Here is an 18049-nt window from a genome sequence, read left to right as displayed (position 1 = left end):
AAAAGAACCCCCCCCCCCCTACCATCTCATGAACCATTGTCTAGCGACGCGATTAAAACCAACAAGCTTCCCTGTTTAAGCGAAGAGAGGGAACCCATGAAAGAAACTCCTTCCGACGTTGTATGCCCGTTCGCCAACAATGCAGCAGACGTTTGAGACAGCTATGAACATCTGACAATGACGCCAAACAACCAGACTGGTCTCCTCTTGGCTTGGTATTCGCACATTATAGCCTCAAACTTAGTAGGGGAAGAGGGGGGGAGGGAGAGGGTTGAGTCCCTCGTATCCGCCGTCTCAACACTCGACTTGTCGAGCTGGAGAGAGGCTCATCTGAGACGACCGGGTACCGCACAACGGTCTAGATTTCGAAATAATAGGCTGTGAACAATCGAGAGCACCGAGGGTGTCCTATCTCTCGTCGCCGCCTCTCGCTTTGCCCCGTCGCCGGAAGAAATCCATGACTCTTTTGGCGGCTCCGCTGCTGCCTTGGTGGCCGGTGTAGTCTGCGTCCGTAAATCTCTTATTATTCTTCTGCAACAAGCTGGATCGGCCGTTTCCACGGGGGGAGTTGGACTGCTGTTGTCGGTCGTAGCCTTCCGACTCAGAAAACCCGCTACCGTGGTATGCTGCGCTCGACTGCCTTCTTTGCTGGTAGCCATTCTCAAACGACGATTCCGAACCCGTGTTGAGAACCGCACCCTGTTGCATATAGCCCGGTACAGAGCTGGGTTGCCCGATTGGGCCCATATGCTGCGGCTCCTGCTGTTGTTGATAATCTTGTTGCTGATTCTGCCAATCTTGATGCTGAAGCTGCGGTGCCGAGTTGGAGCCGGGAGGCTGTCGATACCCCCCCTGGTCGTGACCACCATCGTAGCCCCGCGATTGACCTTGTCGATCCACGTACCGTCCATGCTCGTCGACCTCGGGGGGTTCTTGAATGGGCAGGTCAGGCTGAGACTGAGGCTCCGACGGCGGCCGGTCGTAATCCCTGCCTAAGCCAATGGCCCTCAGCGAGAAAGTTTGCGGGATCAACGAAAACCTTCTGTTTGGCTTTTCGTGGGAAGTCTGGGAACCGGCGATGCTACCGCTTCGCTTCTTTCCGAAGCTCCGGGAGAAGGAGTGTCTCGACGTCCTCGAGTCTATCGAGGGGCGGGGCTGACCTTCAGCCGGCATGTTGTTGGGCATGCTGACCGGAGGATACTTCCGGCTCTTGTCTGCCATCTGAGACTCGGGTCGTTTGCTGCGGTTCTTACCCCCAAAAATGGACCCGTTGCGACCCAGCAGAGAGCCGATGGTGTTGGAACGCTTGTGTCCGTGACCTCTACCATCGCTCGACTGAGGCGGGGTCTGGGTCTGGGCCTGGCTCTGGCTCTGGGCGGCTTGCTGCTCTGCGGCGAATCCTGCAACCTTAGCAAACTTTGAGGGTACGCTGACACTGGGCCTTCCCATAGCCTGAGGCTCCTGGGAACTAGGCTGTTGAATCCGGCCATGAGCATTGGTGCCCGCAACGGCGGGGGGGATTGGCTGGCTGTACGATGTGCGGTTCCCGGCTCCCAGTCCCATAGAACCCGACGCCATCGAGTTTCCTGTTTGGGGTCTGCCGGTCGCCGGTACGCTCGACGTTGAGGACACGAATGCGTTGTCGGATGTCGCGCGGGTTTCGCGCGTTGGCCTTGAAGGAGCCGTTGCCGTGTTCCGATGAGAGCTTGGCGGGCGCGTGTTCTGCCGACTGGCGACCCTGTACGAGTCTCGCGAGACGGGAGGGTCTCTAGGGAGAGGTTTGTCCTGAAGTGCCTGGCCATCCGCGACCTCCACCGGACCTTGACTGTTTGAGCGCGCCCGGGATTTGCTGCCCGACGGAGCCGCCTCCCCTCTTTGAGTCTGTGTTGTTGGCGCCACGTATTCGACCTGCACGGTACGACGCTTATTGTCCTTGTGCTGCTTCGCAATGGCGGCTGCCTCTGCATCCGTATCGATCTTGGCATGCTTGCTCGCCAGTCCTCCGACCGAAGTAGGGGCATTGGCCTTCGTCTTCGAGGCCTCGCGGACCGATGCGCTACGTCCAATACCAGGCTCCTCCACGAAGTCCTCCGAAGGTACGGTTGTGTTCTGGATCTCGTTCGGTGTCGTAGTGCTGCTTGTGATGAACTCGACGACGTGTGCGTACTCGTTCAGCCAGCTATGACGAGCCACCTCGAACAAATCCGCTCGTTTCCTCGGGTTGGGAACCAGTATTCTCCGGAGAAGATCGCGAGCGTGAGGGGTTACGTATTCGGGGAAGGTGAGGGGGGTGTTGACGATGTACTTGTACAGTAGATTAATGTTGTCGCCCTCAGGGTTCGCGGGGTCATCGTCGAAGGGGAGGTAGCCAGCCAACATGGCATACTGTTTCAGTTAGTTTGTGGAATGACAGCGCTTGGAATGAGATACTTGCCAGAATAACACCGCAGCTCCACACATCGACCTTCCGGCCAGTGTACAGAGAATCGCTAACGACGAGTTCCGGAGCAGCGTAGCAAGGACTGCCACAGCTAGTCTGCATCAGGTCACCCTTCCTCGAGCCATTGGTCTTGACTCTGTCCAGGCCCAGCTTCTTGACGAACTCGCGGTCGCCGAGATTCAGCTCCTCCTCTTCGGAAAGCTCTTCCTCGGCGTCGAATGTGTTGGCAAAGCCAAAGTCAGTAATGATGATGTTACGGTTCCGGTCCAAAAGCAGGTTTTCCAACTTGAGATCTCTGTGGACGATGCCCTTCTTGTGTAGATAACCGACACCAGAGACAAGCTGGGCGAAGAGTCTTCGCGCGGCATTGTCCTTGAGATATCGGTGGTTCAGGATATAGTCGAACAATTCACCTCCAGAAGCGTACTCAAGAATGATACCAATATGCCTTTCGGTCTCGACCATTTCATGCAGGCGAACAATGTTGGGGTGGGAAATGCCCCTAAGAATAGCGATTTCACGGTAAATCTTTGCTAGCCTTGAGGGGTTATTGCCCACACTGTCTCGCTTGATCAGCTTGATTGCGACCTATTCCGGTTTCGTTAGCAAAGACTCCAGGGGGGAGGGGGCCGTAGCGGGTCGTAGACTCACTTGCACACCGCCATCGTTCTTCCAGCCGAGTTTGACTTTTCCGAACTCACCCTCGCCAATTGTGTTGCCGAGGATGTAGTCGCCAAATCGAACTACTTTTTCACGCTTCCCAGAGTGCTCGTGCCGGCTTCTGACTCCTCGTCTGCCATCATCGTGATCAGTCATCGCAACGACGGGGGGCGGTGCAGCATCATCTTGTAATGACCCGATGTGAGCAGGTTGGGCCTCTGTCAGTCGCTCTTTTTCGCGGGCGATATCAACTTCAGGCTGAGAAATCACCATTCTGTTCAACACCTCGCTCGCTTCGCGCGAGGGCTGCTTGGGAGACGCAGTTGTCTGGGGCGGGGCATGTGATCGGACGGGAATGACTGTAGGCTGGCTTCCAGGCCTGTTCCCAGTAGACCGATGAGGTGAATCGGGCGCCATTTGCTGATGCGATCTTCTGCTGCGCGACGCGGACCCGTCGTCAGAGTATGTGTAGTCGGCATTGCCGTTCGTAGCATCTGCTTGACCACGTCGCGGTGAGGAAGTCGCCTTGTCGGCAGCGTGATCGCGTCTCTTCGTGGTCGCGGTGGCCGCTGCACTCGAGTAGTTCGTCGAAGACGTCCGAGGGGGGGCAATGGGAGGCATATTTTTCCGCTGTTCGGGTGAAGACTGGTGGTAATCGAGGGAGGAAGGCGCGACGGCGACGGAACTGGCGGGAGCCGCTCGGGACGTCATGGGCAAAGCCGGGTCCGGACTGTTTACAGACGCGCCGAGTTCGCTTGATCGGCTCGAGGGGCGGTGTGCAGGTGCGAGTGAGGCAATGTTGTTTTGCAGATTGGCATTGTACGCCTCGCGGGTCGGGTCGGGGTGGTTCGACGTGTACTGGCGGCTGCTCAATGAAGCTGCGAGTAAAGGCGGTGATGCCAAAGCTGATGTCTGATGGGTAGGCTGCAAAGCGGCCGAGGACATGCTCTAGCGACGACACTGGAAACGCAAGCGCGCCGAAAATAGAGTTCCGTCTGGGGGGTCGTCCTAGTTTGTTGTGTTTTGTTTCGCAGATGCCGCTAAGAAGTCGGTCTACAATATTTGGTGCGTTTTTTGAGGGGGAGGAGCCAAGGGAGGCTGGCTAGCTGGATTGCTGGCGGAGAATGCAGAAGAGAAGAATCCGTAAGCGATAGATTTCCCTTTTCTGTGAAGTAAAGTTGCTCGTTGGGCACCAGGTTTCAGGACGTAGGAATTATTGAGCTGCAGGAATTAACTCGTCCAGATTTGGGATGGGACGGTCAAGTCCGATTGGAGCTTCAGTATTATGGTCCTTGGGTAGGTCGTGCCGTTGACAGTTTTACGGTACCAATGAACCGGGCCAGTCTACCTCATGGTACAAGGGGGAAGGAGTCGCTTTCGTTTTACTTCCCTGGCCGAGAGCTGCTGTGGTTTGTTGTTTGCTGTAGTATTGCAGCTTGACCCAGACGAAATGTGTCGGCGACAATCGTCTTGGGAGGGGGGATCGAGTCAATGCTGCTGCAGCGACGCTGAGCAAGGACGCGACAAGGGGGGGAGATCACGCAGCGCACGAACTCTGACGTGAAAAGGCTGTGCAACTGATCGATGCAGCTTTGAACTTGTTGTGCCCTCTTGTCTTTCAATCTTGCCCTAGATGCCGTCCGAAACCAAAACGGGTAACAGACAGTAGGTGAGATGAGTGAGCGTGTGCAAGAGAGAGATAGAGAGAGAAGAGGGAGAGGAAGGGGGCAAAGAGTGTGAGTCGGAGGCAGCGGGAAGCTGTGTCGGTGAGGTGGCCCCAGTCAAAGGGAGGAGGAGGCTGGCCGGAATCTGGTGGGAAGCCGATATTTTGTCAAACAGCCCCTTTGTCAGCCCAATTGAGGACGTTCAGCCTGGCTCGAGAAGCGATAAGCTCTCAAGATGCAGGACGAAAACAACGACAACAGGGACAACAGGAATGAGCGCCCGGACCCTGGTCTGTGTGTGGAGGATTGTGTCGATGGACGAAGGTGTCGACGGTGCGCTTCTCTGCCTTGGGTGGGATCGAGACTAGCGGTAGACAACACAAAGGAAGACTGACACAGACAACCAACGAAGGAGGCCCTTCGTCCTAAGAAGTCGGGGTATTCGTACAAGAGGTGGGATTAAGGCGAGGGGAGGGCCCAAGTTGGGGAGGAAGAGAGGCGGTGGGAGGTGAGAGGAGGAGGAGGAGGGCAATTCGATTGGAGGGTGGCCGGACCAGATGAGTGAAAGACAGGCGGGATTGGAAATGGACCTTGTCTTGGCTTTGAGCAAGGGAGGTAGAGAGAGAGAGAGAGAGTGACAACAAACGGACGGTCAGACTCTCCTCGTTTTCGTTGGAGTAAAATTGACGAGATGAGACTTGGGACGAGCCGGTTGCAGGACGCCCGATATTTGGAACAGCGCAACGCGGATCGCGACGAAAGAAGCAGCCCAGCCCAGCAGAGCCCAGCAAAGCCCAGTCCAGCAAAGCAGAGGGAGCTCGAGCGCGCGTGGGAGTCCTGGAGCAAGAGAGAGAGAGATTGGAGACGAGCGGGCGTGCGTGCGGGCGGGTGAGCGAATGAGCTGCCCAGATGAAGAGAGCAGGTCCCGTCGTGGCCGAATCCAAGGTAGGTCCTCGGGCGTATCGTGTACTTGCAGGGGTGAAATGTAATGCAAGTACGAAGTACCGCCTTCACTTAACTTAAGTGAAGGCGGAGACGTACGTGGGCCTGGGGAGGGGGAAAAGCGGGAAAAAGGGAGCGGCGGCGGTACATGCAACCTAGCAGCGGATGCAGGTACCAGATACTCGCTAATATCCGCTAATGCTGCCCACCACTGCAGCATGCAACCGCGACTGCGACAGACGACTGATAGATTGCTACGATGGCTAGGTAGGTTAAGCGTTGGTGCAGCTGCCGTCAAGCCTGGCAATCTACCGGTCGCGATACAAGTGGAAGGAGGGTTGCAGGAGACTCAGAAACGGGTTTTGCAACTGCAATGGTTCGCCCGGTGAGGATGTCTGCGATGTTGACAAGACGGGAGAGGAGATGGAGTCGAGTTGGGCTGAACCTCCCCAGAAGTGAGCTGAGCCGACACGGGGGACAGGGAAGAAGAGATCTTCGATCCGCATGGCCGTAAAAGGTTATCAGCTTTGTATTACCGCCGCAATTTAGAGACTTGACCGTTGCCGCTCAGACTGTACAAGCAGGAATGGGGAAATGCCGCCTTGTAGCTGTACCTCAGTCTCCTATTACGACTGTCCAAGCACCACCTCGGTCGGATGTTCAGATGGGTGGCGTATGCCGGGAGAATGGACAGCTGCTTGTTGTTGCTTATTTCTTCCTTTGAGGAGAAGGGACTGGTGGGTGGTGTGTCCGATCCAGCTTGGTTGATTACTTGGTTCCGTGGCCCATGGGTATCGAAGATTGATTACTCGTTCTCAATAATTGCCTCTATGTAGCGACGCTCGGAATGAATTGACCTTCCCTTCCGTTACTGTCGAGAGGAGACCGGCACGCGGGGAGGCTTCTCGACGGAAAAGGTGGATTTTCGGGAGCGACGGCCGGTGACGGCAATCTGAAGAATAGAAGGGGGGGGGGGGGGGGGTTTTGTCCCCGACCAGGCCACCCAATGTAGAAATTGACGAATCTAATTTGTCACAATTTGGCCTGTCTGACTTCGGGTCTCAGCCAAAGCACGAGCATGTTGTAGGTCGGAGGTGAATTGTGTTAGTTTAAGACTGAGGGCGTTGCACAACAGGCGGAAGAAACGTGGGCTGCTGGCCTCCTGGCCTGCTGCTGGCGCGGTTCCTGAAGTTCGACGCTAATGATTGGTGTGTGCATTGGCCTTGATAATGGGCGGTAGGTATTCGGTCTTCTACTCGTGAATGTCGAAGGGAGCACCTGGAATTCAATCTCGACCACCTTCGAGCCCGGCGCAGACGCGCAGACAAGGTTGTCGGTCGGTCGTTGACTCGAGTAGGCGCGGTAGTAGGATGTGGAGAATTGGGAGGGGAGTGTCCGGCGACCTACCTACCTTAGGTAAGGTACCTGGGTAGAAAGAGATGAAGGAGGGCGAGGCGGGCGCGGTGATGAGACAGAAGGAAGGAGAGGTGCAGATACGGAAAGGAAAGCTCAACATGCGAGCACTCCTTCCTGCCTTGGCTACCTATCTCGCCGGTACATACCTACCCGGACGGTAAATATCATTCAAGTAATTACCTCGGGCAGGTAGGTACCTTCCCTCTACTCACCCAACCAAATTTTCCCTTTGCTTATTCCTCCTATAGTTTATTGCCCAAAAGCATCTTACCCTCTACAAGTCCAGGCACGGTCTCCACGACTCAATTTCTGCCAGTCGCTCTAGCTGCTCTAGCTCGCCTCTCACCAGAAGTCGAGGAGCTTGACTTCGGCCTCGGCAAAGTCTTGTGACCCCAATTCGACTCGGTCGAGCGAGCCAGCATCAAGCCTCGACGCCGCACTCCACCTCGTTCGATGATAACGAAAGGAGCAACACCTTGCCTAGGCCGGCCATCCAGCAATATCACATCATCCTCCAAGCCCAGAGTGCATGACACCATCGAGAACTAGCTACAAGGCATAATGCAAATGCGTCCGGCTCCAATAAGCTTGTCGGATGCAGACGGTGAGTGCTTGTCTGAAATTCAAGGTCACAACGCATCTCGGCCTGCATTGATCTCTACCCTTTGCTCATGCAGCAGAGTCGCATCACGATTAACATGTGTGTTCAGGTGGTCATCTCCAAACAAAACGTCCCTCATCCCTGCCCATCAGTGCGCTGGCCATCTACGCGACAGGGGCCAGGATGGAAACATGGTCCAGGGTCTTGCCATTCTCGCTTATCATCATCAGAAGCACCAGCTGCTGCAGGCGCTAGAGTCAATCACAAGCGTTCGTTTGCAAACGATTTGCATTTCATCCGATCCTATTCTACCCTGACTGTAGCCAGTTCCAGGGGAGATGCGTTGTTGACGGGGCGTGGCGCTTCCAGTCAGTGAATCGCGTATTCGTATACTACGGGAGACAACACAGCACGAAATGGGGTCTTTTCTGCGCTCCACCATCCACGACGCGATTATGCGAAGACAAGGAAGGTCCATCTTGTTTGTTGTGGCATAGCGGCATAGGCTTGCTTGTTTTTTGCAATTAAGGTCGCAGCGAGGTCCCTTGCTTTGACGTGTCAGTATGCATTTCTTCAATTGCTGTCCAGAGCCTGACTGGCTATCGGTCGGTGTTTGCGAGACCGGACGGCTGACTTCCCCTTGCCTTCATAGATCTGATGTTTGCGCAACGAATTTCGTTCAGCTGCTGACCTCCCCACGCATCCATTTCGAAGCCGTCACTATCTCGTCTTCGCCGCCTGATGCGCACCAGCCCGCCGGAACTGATGCCTGACATTGACTTATGTCTAACAGCGACATCCCTTGACTTAATGAAGTCAGTCGCCTTTGTCTTGGTACTCTGGACGTTATGCCTAGCGTTGCCTGGTAATCTTCATAGCATTGACGACGCGACCCATGCACGAAATATCCAGCTATGTCATCAAGCAATTTTCTAGATCTTTTCCCCCTTCAGTTGCTTCCTTCATGCCGAACCCCTTTGACATCATGATTCGCCCGACAAGCATCCATCACAGCCGCTCGCTCGCCCTACCATCGCCCCACCTACGCGAACGAGATACCGTCGGTTCCGGCTCTGCTCCTCGTGCACTTAGAGCATACGCTTGTCTCTCGAATCGGAAGATCTACCAGCGGGAAACGCCAGAATCTACGGTGACAGCTGGTTTTAGATATTAGGCGCCTCTGATCATCCTATATAAGGCTGGGCATCTTTTGCGACCCTGTCGATTTTACTCATCCTAGGGTCCCTTAACGTTACGCCGAGCGCCTGTTGTTGATAAACTGGGCTCGGGCCTACCCAGGGCTGACGGTTCACAAAAAGCGCTTTCTTTCAAGCAGCGCCTCGGCAAGCCTTGGCCATTTTCTTCCGTAGAAATGCGAGACCGCCAACAAAAGATCGAAAATGGCCTTCGTCTGCCACTGACTCCGCAGAGTCTGTCTACCTATCCGTACTCTTGGAGTGAAGTCAAGTCGACCAAGCATTGATGTCGGAAATGAAGCGCATGGTGTGCTGCAAGGGTCAGCCTGCTCCGGCGCAAGGCTCAAAGCAGAATGGCCCCTTGGCATCCATCAACTGTCGCATCTCCCTCACGGCTGCTCAGATCCTGCAAAGGCACAAGCCAGCAGTCTTCTTATTTGTCTCCCCGGGTCTGGATCAAGCGAGCTGCCCCATTGAGAAAATCTTGCCGGGTCAGCCCAGCCAAACTCGGCACTTGGGCCCCTAGCGGCGTTCGTCGTCCAGTGACATCATCCTAGCTTTCCATCAGACGATGCGCCGCTTCGTTCGCTAACGAGAACGGGACGGTCACTCATCGCCCGCTGGAGGCTGAATTGTTTGTATGGTTTGTTTACCATGTTCTTCTGCGAGCGCGACGGGCACTCTTTTAACAACATCACCTTGTGGCAGCCCAAACTGAGTTTGTGAGAACCAAATTTATCAGTTGGCTGGCGGCTTACCGGGCCAATATGGAGGTGTTCATCCCCCCCCCCCTCCCCCAACTTCACAGGCGCCCATGGACAACCCCGTTTACACCAACCCGGATACCTAATCGCGCGAAAACCACGTCCCATCTATGCCCATCCGTGTCGATTACTGCGTAGCCATTGCCCAATGTCAACATAGTTCCAGGACGACCCTAGCAGGCAAGCAAACACAACGTCGTCCTTGGACCAGATCGGGATCCTATGCGGGGCACTCACGCCGCGCCACAACTCGGAGGAAGCACACATACATGCATGCAGTCCACGCGTTCAACCATGCGAAAGTCTATGGTCGGCCAACGGTGTTCCCGAGGAACATGGATAGGGAACCCAGTCTGCCACCCGTGTTTCCTGTTTGCCTTCACCCTGTTCTTCCCAGTCAGTCCCACCTTACTTTCTAGAATGATTCCAAACCCGACGGAGTGGATGACTCTATTGGACCGAGGGGGCCAGGCAAAGGAAGAACATCAATGCGCTCTTGGTTTCTTTGGGAGAAGAGCAGCATTGGCCAGGTTTGTGCGGGCGAGTAGGGAGGGCTTTGTTCATGCCATGATGAGTCTTCGCTGGAGTCGTACAACCGGCATGCAGGTCGCTCTGTCATGTCATCACCAGCCTCGGGGGACAGTTCCTCTTGCGACGTAGGATCCTGCCAAGCTGTAGTGCATCACTTTATGACTGCGATTTCGCAGCGGGCTGAATTGAGCAACGTATCGCCTCCCCCCACCCCGGGATGTGTCGAGATAGGCCCGAGGCGTTTGTTGTTGTTGGTACCCGGCTCATCATCCAAAAGGGGTCGCGCAGTCTAGTCCCAGGCTGTTGACACGTGACATCCCCAGGATTGTAACTATACCTATGCTGCTGCCTTGGAGTATACGTGATGCGCTCCTGGAGGACTCTGGGAGCAATGCTGAATTTTCCTCTGGCTATTGCTGTTTCGTGTTTTGTTAACCCAGGCGGTCGCGAATCATATGAACTGGATCTTGATTGTCATATATACAAGCTTGGGTATTCTCAGGTACGCTACAACTTGATGGAGATGCCGTACGCATCTAGGCAAAGGGCAATGCCCGTGATTGCCGCACTGTACGCGATCAAGATGCTCATAGCCGCTAGCGGTCCAACATGTAGCGTCGGCACGGTCATGTTGATCAGGCCGGTCAAGACGTTGGCGATGAGGAATAGGAACAGACCGTTACGATTGTACGCACGGAGGACCCTGCTTGTGGCAGTCTCGTAAGCCTCCCCCTCCGCCTTGGCGTCGGCGGCGTTGTAAGACGATGGGAAGAAGAGGGTATCGACAACCGCATAGGCCAAAAGCTGTGTCGAGTTGAAGGCTGCTGTCCAGAGTACGTAGGGTAGGTTCGCAAGACGACGCGAAACACTCAACCCGTCACCATAGCTGTAGCTCGTGGTCAAGAAGAAAAGGCTGGCCCACACGGCAGACCACACGGCCATGGTCAAGAGAAGCGTCTTCCGCTGGGTGGAAGGGGTGCTGTCGCTCTTGGGGTTGATGCTGCGAGGCAGGACGTACATGCCCGTGTCCTGGCCAGCAAGGAAGATGGCCAGGTAGCCGAAGAAGCTGAATATGCCTTCTCGGTTCTTGGAAAGCAGGTCTACTCTTGGCGCGGTCAGAATGTAGGCCTTCAGATCCGTGCTCTCGAGGGCAACCTGGTACAGAACACTGAGGATGATGGCGAGGGCGGCGTAGCTCGGGACAATCTTGAGGGCGGACTGGAAGATGGCTACAAAGGGCGGCAGGAAGCCTAGTGTGAAGAAGAAGTTCCAGTGCACGCCATACTCGGAGACATGTTCGGCGTAATCGAGGCCCTTGACACTGAGCAGGCGGATGACACCCAGCACAAGCAGCGGTAAGGAATGGCGCATCGATTGCAACAGACGCGTCGTCAGGGGCGTCGATCTACCTTCGGCGCGCTCCTTCAAGACAGGTCTCGCAGCGACAAGGCCAGCACTATAGACGAAGGAGCCGACGCCCATGTCCATCAGCGAGGTGCCCCAGGTCTCGACCTTAGCGAAGCGGCGGGGGAAAAGACGGAAGTCGACGGCGAGGATGGCGATGCAGGTGACGACGAGCATGCTGCCGCGATAGTGCGTCAGAAACGGCTTGACGGGCAACGCCGAAGGCGACGCTTTAGGGGTGCCCGCGGCGGCGGCCTTGGACTTGGCATTGGGGGGTATGGCAGGCTTTTTGCGACTGGCGCCGAGATTGGGAGGGAAGGCGTAGGTCAAGGCGGCGGGGGCGAGGAGGAGTGCGCTCAGGAGAAGAGGGGAGGAAGCGTAGAGAGTCGTGGAAAGGAGAATGGCGGTGACGTTGAGGAGGTAGTCGAGGGCAGCTCCCAGCACAGTGTATGGCTTGAAGAAGGACTGGCGGGACTGGAGGACGGACCATAGCAGGACGGCGACCTGAAGCGGCGGGAGACGCGCATGTTAGCTTGCTTTATCTGGATGCATGCGCTGGTATAGAAGAGAAAGGAGGAAGAAAGAGGGGGGGTTCAAGGTTTCTTGAGCAAAGAGTATAGTTACGCACGGGAGCGACGGCAGTCACGTAGTTGATTTCAGAAGTGGAACCACCGGAGAGGTTTGAGACGAAGTCCTCCTTGAGCTTCTTGTAGTTCACGGCCGTAGTGTCAGACATGTTTGCGATGGCGGCTCCAAAGAGTATGTCAGAGGACAGAGTGAGAAGGGGGTTTCTGACAGAAACAAGAAATAGGGGATTTCAAAGCATGGCCCGAAAAGGAGTTTGAAGGTAACAAAGAGCAATACGGGTTGCCTTTGGCTACCGAGTAGGTAGGTAGGTGCCTGCCCAGGTAGGTAGGATGTATGTGAGAGAGGGTGGGGGGGAGAGAGAGAGAGAGAGAGAGAAAAGAACAAGCAACCAGTTCCTGCTCTGCCGGCGATGTGGTCCCTCTGAGCTTGCAAGTAAGTGGTGAGTGCAACGTCGTCAGTCGAAGTTGCTAGCAGCTTACGGATACAGTATCCGTAATTCTGGCCAGAAAGCAGTAAGGGGTGGTCCAAGCTCCCTCTTGCCCCACCCAGCTTTTTGGCATCAGCATCAGCATCAGCATCAGCATCGTCCTTTCCCCCTGTCGCAAACATGGACAGACAGGAAGGCGCGTTTGTTACCCAATCAGCAGGCTCTCGTTGCGGTACGGTGCGGTACGGTGGTTACGGGCCCACCCCGAGAATGGCCTCGGAGGCACGGAGGCAGGAAACCTTGCCTGATGCTGGAATTCCCGGTGCCATCCGTCCCTTCAAAGGAAACTAACTGCCAAAGGTCAGGTTCACATCAGGCGCAACACACAAACTTTCGCATTCCTGGCGTCTTCTCCGGGCGCCGTGTGTCTCTGCTGTTGTCTCATTCCATCCGTCCATCAGCTCATCAGTTTGCCCGCTCCTTTCACCTCCCTCTAGCCAGGCATCAATATCAGGGATCCCATTTGCTGCCTCCACATTGTTTTGTTCCGCTGTTTCCATTTTTTCCCCATCGGCGATGCACACGTCCAAGACACTCTGCAAGACACAATCGACACCGTTGATGTTCCGCCTCCACACTGCCTTTCGGCCTCACCACGGGCAACTGAAGACAGCAGCTCGCCAGCTTCGAACCAGCTACTAATTTCAGCTACCTTTACGAATACAGCCATGCCAAGGACGGCAAGCCCAGCTTAGTCCAACTGCTAGTGCCAATGCACCTGTACCCCACAAGCTTCGACAGTGTTGATTGCGTTCTTTCTATTTCCCCATCTCCACCTCTCTCCCTCTCTCTCTCTCTCTCTCTCTCTCTCTCTCTCTCTCTCTCTCTGTCTCTGTCTCTCTCTTATCTCTACCTCTATCTCTATCTCTGACACTGCTTCTCGCCCGTTCTCGATGACCGACTAGATTTTCGGTTGCTCATCCACGAGAGGCGACATCACAGAAGAGTACCAATACGTGCCCGTTGCGTCGAGCCCGGACAGGGTGTAGCTCCAACCCTCGAGACTGAATTGCCTGGTCAGAAACATGACGAATCATAGCGCAGACATGGTGTCTTTCCTTTGTTCTCCTCTGCGGTCCTCTGCAGAAATTCCCAGTCAAAGCCCCCCCGTCACCCATGGCTATGCTCTGGGAAACCCACATGCCTACCTAGCTCACCTCCTTTGTTCTCACCTACAGTGACATGGGCTGTGTGTTGGCCGCAACCGCCCAATGTTGAATGAGAGTCGACGACTGCATTACTCACCGCACTCCCCAGCCGTCTTCTTTGCAAACCAAGCGGGAGCTGGAAAGACACACCCTCCTCTCTATCAGCAACATCCATCCAGTCGAACCCCCCTCCTCCTTGCCGTTCGTACCTTTAGCTGAGCCCTTTTGTTCTTTGAGAGGCCTGCCAACCCTACCGATCCTTTCATTTCCCGATCCCGGCAGTTGGCGCAAAGGTCTTTCTCTCGGGCTTGGAAAAAGAAGGTGGAAGAAACCAGAGACATGGAGAGAAGGGCAACAAGGTCATCCTTCATCTAGTAGATTTTAATTCCCATCGCGTCCATCCCCGCCAAACATAAGAAGGCTCCTCCCCCCTTGGTCAACTCCTTACAGGGTTGTAGATTCTGTCTTCATCACCACCATACCATCTATACATTCTATCTGGTTGCACATCCCCATCTCAGGGACCGTTCGCTGTCACTCCAGCTTTGACTTGACTCTGTTCCTGTTTCCGTAAACCCTTGATACAAGCCAGAAGCTTGTGTGGTGCTCACCTCATCATCATCACCACCACCACCATCCCCATCATCATGGCTACCCCGGTTGACAACCACCCTCGTCCTAATCTCCACCCTCTATGGAGCTCTCAGTATAACCTCGGCGGGTTTCCTCGCTCAGGCGGCAGAGCTCCCGCCCCCAGTTCCTATTACAGTTCTTCTGATCGATCACCCAAAAGTTTGCCTATGCCCGTGTTCCCCTCCGACGATGGGTCCATGAGACAACACGAGCGAGCCATGGTCGACCGTCTCAGCCATAGAATCCGCCAAGCACAACGTGTCGACCTCAGCCCGCCAAAGTCTGCTAATCGGCCACGGCCCCTCTCCCCTCTCGCAGAACATTCGACAAGCCATGCGAGGCGGTACTCGGCCGCCGCACCTATAAGTCCGCGCCGGCCGGGTCCTCCGCCTTCGGCAACCCCCGTATCACCACCCGCCACCAGTAACAGGAGACAGACGCTCGCATCCGAGACTCGATCCATGCTTCTAGCCGGCCTCGGCGAAGAGGTACAGCGACGGCAGTCAGAGGCCGGGACCAGCTATTTCGCAAGGTCAAAAGACGCTGAGAAGCGTCTTCATCTCGAACAACTAAGGGCATGGGGCCACGTATATCTGGGTGATGCCAAAACCTCCGACGTCTTTGTCCAAGCAGTGGCCCTCCGGCGGCAGTCTGATGCCAGCACCAACTCGGACCTTTCGACCGGCGATTCATCACCCTCACACATGCCGCCTACACCGACAACACCATCTCACCAGACCTCGATCCGTGCTCGCGTGCGCCCTCGCGCCCTGGAACGCAAGCCATTTCTCATCCAGCGCACCTTCGACATTGAGCAGCTACGCTCCACTATCCCAGACCCGTTGCCAAGCTCCCCTTCGGTAGATCACAGGCGGCGGCCTTCGCTGCAATCTCTCAAGACCGCGCCACTACCGAATGTCTCAGCACCTCGGCCAAGCGCAGCACGTAGGATGTCGAGCAGCGCGGCACTCAACCCGCTTCCTTACAGCCGTGGACTAAAATCTGGAGATGCCCGAACAGCTCCGTCGCGTGGCGTTACCACCATGCCCATTCGTAAGTAGTGTCTCACCCAAGTTTATCCCCAATAGACGTTTGCGGACTTGAACTTTTCTGGCTGTAGCCCCAGAAGCCGGCCCTCTCCTTTCCCGGGAGCACGCAGACCAAGGTTAACGCCCAACCCACCCGCAGATCTCCAGTACGCCCGAACCTCACTCCCGGTGTTGGCAGCCCTCATTGTTTCTGGTCACATTACGACGGGAGACGTTATCGATCTGCCACTGCCCCATCCCGAGGCCTGGCCTAGCACCGTCGCCTACGTGTATACAGGACAAGGAGAGGTAACGGATGCGGTGAGGGAAAACATACTATACCTTGCTGGAAAAGTTTAATGCCCACGAATGCTTTTGCTCTGTCTTCTTTGACGACTTACGACCGTTCTTCCTTTTCCCTTTTAGGTTTTTTTTTCCCCCTCTCCCCGTCTTTCTCACCTTCCTTTTACGAATGCGGCATTTGGGGGGAAAACTCTCTTCTTCTTGCTTGGCCATGATCATGCGCAACTTGGGGATGCAGCGATTGTGGATACCGTTTCTCTTCTTTTGTCAAAGTTCTTGTCTCTCTCCTTTGTCCACCTCGCCCGCATCGGAGGGGCAACCTCTTCACCTGTCCCGTCCTGCCTGGCATCATGAACCATGTAGTCTAATTCTTCAGCATAAAGACAAACAAGCGTTATACTGTCCTTCTCTCGCAGTCAATAGTGAGTCTCTTAGAGGATGCTTCGAGAACAATGGCTGCAAATTGATGTGCCTGCTTACATCGTGCGCATGTGTACGTGTACGATCGATTGCCCAGCACGAGGCTCACTAGGGCCACAATTGACAGACAACCACACTCTATTGACACCGCCTTTCCCCCATCATCCTGTTGGTTCTTTGTTGTTGCTGTTGGCACCTGTGGGTCACCACGGCCGAATGGGATCGGAAAAGCCAAAAGGTGATGGCGGCTTGGCTGATAGAGTGATGTGTGGCCTATTCTTTCCGCAAACGTGGGTACGGAAGTATGTGTGCGAAGCCCAACGTACGATGGCCCACGAGGTGGGAGAGGGCCTTTGCCACACACATGCTTCTTTGATCCCGAGATACGTTTTTGGAACACACTGCGAGGAAGTCCCCCCACGTTGTTGGAGGACTCGCTCCGGGGGTCTATAGGGTGGAGGAGGATGAAGGGGGCGGTCTCTCTTGGCAGCGATTTACGCTTATGGACAAGTACGAGGTCTTGCCTTCACCTGCCTAGGTGGACGTTTTCATGTCTTCGGTCACTCCCTCCCATCCTTCACAACAACCTTTTTGTTCGTTTCCCTCCCGTGCAGCACGCCCCCATATCCTCTCCACGTTGCCCCCGAATCCTCGACCGGCAGATTCCGCTGATCATTTCTGCCCCTGTGGCATTCCTAGGTGGACGGCGCCCCTTCCCTTTGATCAACTGTCGGGACGGTTCCAGCCGACGGAGGGCTTGTCCGCTCCGGGTACGGCCACTGGGGGTGCACACTGCGGCGGACGACGATGCTCTCGCCTCACGTAAGCTGAGCCCCTGTCTCAGAAAGCACGGAGCGATAAGGCGTCTCGTAGGACTCTTGCCGGGTTCGGATATTCCAACCAAAAGGCCCCCCCGCGCACCCTAGCCGAAGCCACCCTGTCTTCGGGCCGATGAGCTTCGCGGCTTCAGTCAACCATCCGAATCCTTCGGTAGCATTACTTCTTGGTCATCCGAGACCATTCGATGACGTGGTTGAGTGGGACGTGTTGCCGCGTTCGGAAGAAGGCGTTTTTTTTTTCCCCTTCGATTCTTTTCTTCTTCTCTGTTTCTGGTCTCTCGCACCCGTCGCCGTGGGAAGGCGGTCGAGAGGGCGTGCGTGCTCCTCCCCCAGTATTCCGATCCCGGTCCTTGCCAAACCGGAGTTTCTGGGAAACACTCCCAGTCCGAGCCGGAAGACGAGGGCGAGCGGGGACCCGTTGGTTTCGGGTGAAGGACGCGGGGATGGTCGTGCCCCGTCTCCGGGCGACCCAGTTATCTCGGGTGCTAAGGGGTCGTGCTCCGTCCTTCACCGGGCAGCCGGATGTGGCGACTTTCGACTACTTGGCCTTTGCCATGTTTCATCCGGTAATACTCCGAAGCTCGAGTTTGTTCCCTTGAGGGACCGATGGATACATATCGTTCCGTCAGAGATGCCGATGCATTTGACTCCTCCCGCTGAAATGAACCGGAATGTCTGATGCCACGACATCGGACCATGTTTTGAGTTACGAAGTGTCTGTTTCATGCAATCATCTAGGTCTGCATCGACCTTGACATCTACCCGTAAACTATCAGCAACTATTCATATACCTAACGATGCCCAGTGCCACTGTGCTAACCGCAAAGGCTTCACATGCGCCCGACTTGGGTTAGATGTCCTCAAACTGGAGGGCATGGTCCCAGCAAGAAAAGGTCGCTCGAGCTTGGGCTTGAGTACCGAGAAAATTGACAATGTAACTTCCATATCGGCAGGAGGCGCAGGTAGTACGATATGACCAGATTCA

The 18049-nt window shown here is 55.4% G+C and overlaps 4 protein-coding genes across 4 annotated transcripts; 2 read left to right on the top strand and 2 right to left on the bottom strand.

Moving 5' to 3' along the window:
• Window positions 1-408: 408 nt before the first annotated feature.
• Window positions 409-3811, bottom strand: LY79DRAFT_589059 (uncharacterized protein; the record flags this gene model as incomplete). The annotated part of the gene is made up of 3 exons (XM_060560992.1): window positions 409-2385; window positions 2435-3028; window positions 3092-3811. The coding sequence occupies 3 exons, from the start codon at window positions 3809-3811 to the stop codon at window positions 409-411; spliced, it is 3291 nt and encodes a 1096-aa protein (XP_060415698.1).
• A 6910-nt stretch (window positions 3812-10721) lies between these two features.
• Window positions 10722-12354, bottom strand: LY79DRAFT_512487 (GWT1-domain-containing protein; the record flags this gene model as incomplete). Its single annotated transcript, XM_060554376.1, has 2 exons — window positions 10722-12122; window positions 12247-12354. 2 exons carry the CDS (start codon window positions 12352-12354, stop codon window positions 10722-10724), a joined length of 1509 nt encoding a protein of 502 aa, XP_060415697.1.
• Window positions 12355-14488: 2134 nt separating this feature from the next.
• Window positions 14489-15862, top strand: LY79DRAFT_512462 (uncharacterized protein; the record flags this gene model as incomplete). The annotated part of the gene is made up of 2 exons (XM_060554373.1): window positions 14489-15527; window positions 15663-15862. The coding sequence occupies 2 exons, from the start codon at window positions 14489-14491 to the stop codon at window positions 15860-15862; spliced, it is 1239 nt and encodes a 412-aa protein (XP_060415696.1).
• Window positions 15863-16735: 873 nt separating this feature from the next.
• On the top strand, window positions 16736-17795 carry LY79DRAFT_131718 (uncharacterized protein). Its single transcript, XM_060550865.1, has one exon. The coding sequence runs from the start codon at window positions 17177-17179 to the stop codon at window positions 17741-17743; it is 567 nt and encodes a 188-aa protein (XP_060415695.1). The 5' UTR covers window positions 16736-17176; the 3' UTR covers window positions 17744-17795.
• Window positions 17796-18049: the final 254 nt, after the last annotated feature.

Source organism: Colletotrichum navitas (assembly GCF_030913465.1).
Source record: "Colletotrichum navitas strain CBS 125086 chromosome Unknown LY79scaffold_19, whole genome shotgun sequence".
NCBI classification, from domain to species: Eukaryota; Fungi; Ascomycota; class Sordariomycetes; order Glomerellales; family Glomerellaceae; genus Colletotrichum; species Colletotrichum navitas.
Note: the sequence above shows the minus strand (reverse complement) of the source record. Positions and strands in the feature narration are given on the sequence as shown.

Bases quoted from the DNA above. Each gene is read 5' to 3' on its own strand.
- LY79DRAFT_131718 (XM_060550865.1), top strand. From the start codon at position 17,177: ATGAGCTTCGCGGCTTCAGTCAACCATCCGAATCCTTCGGTAGCATTA.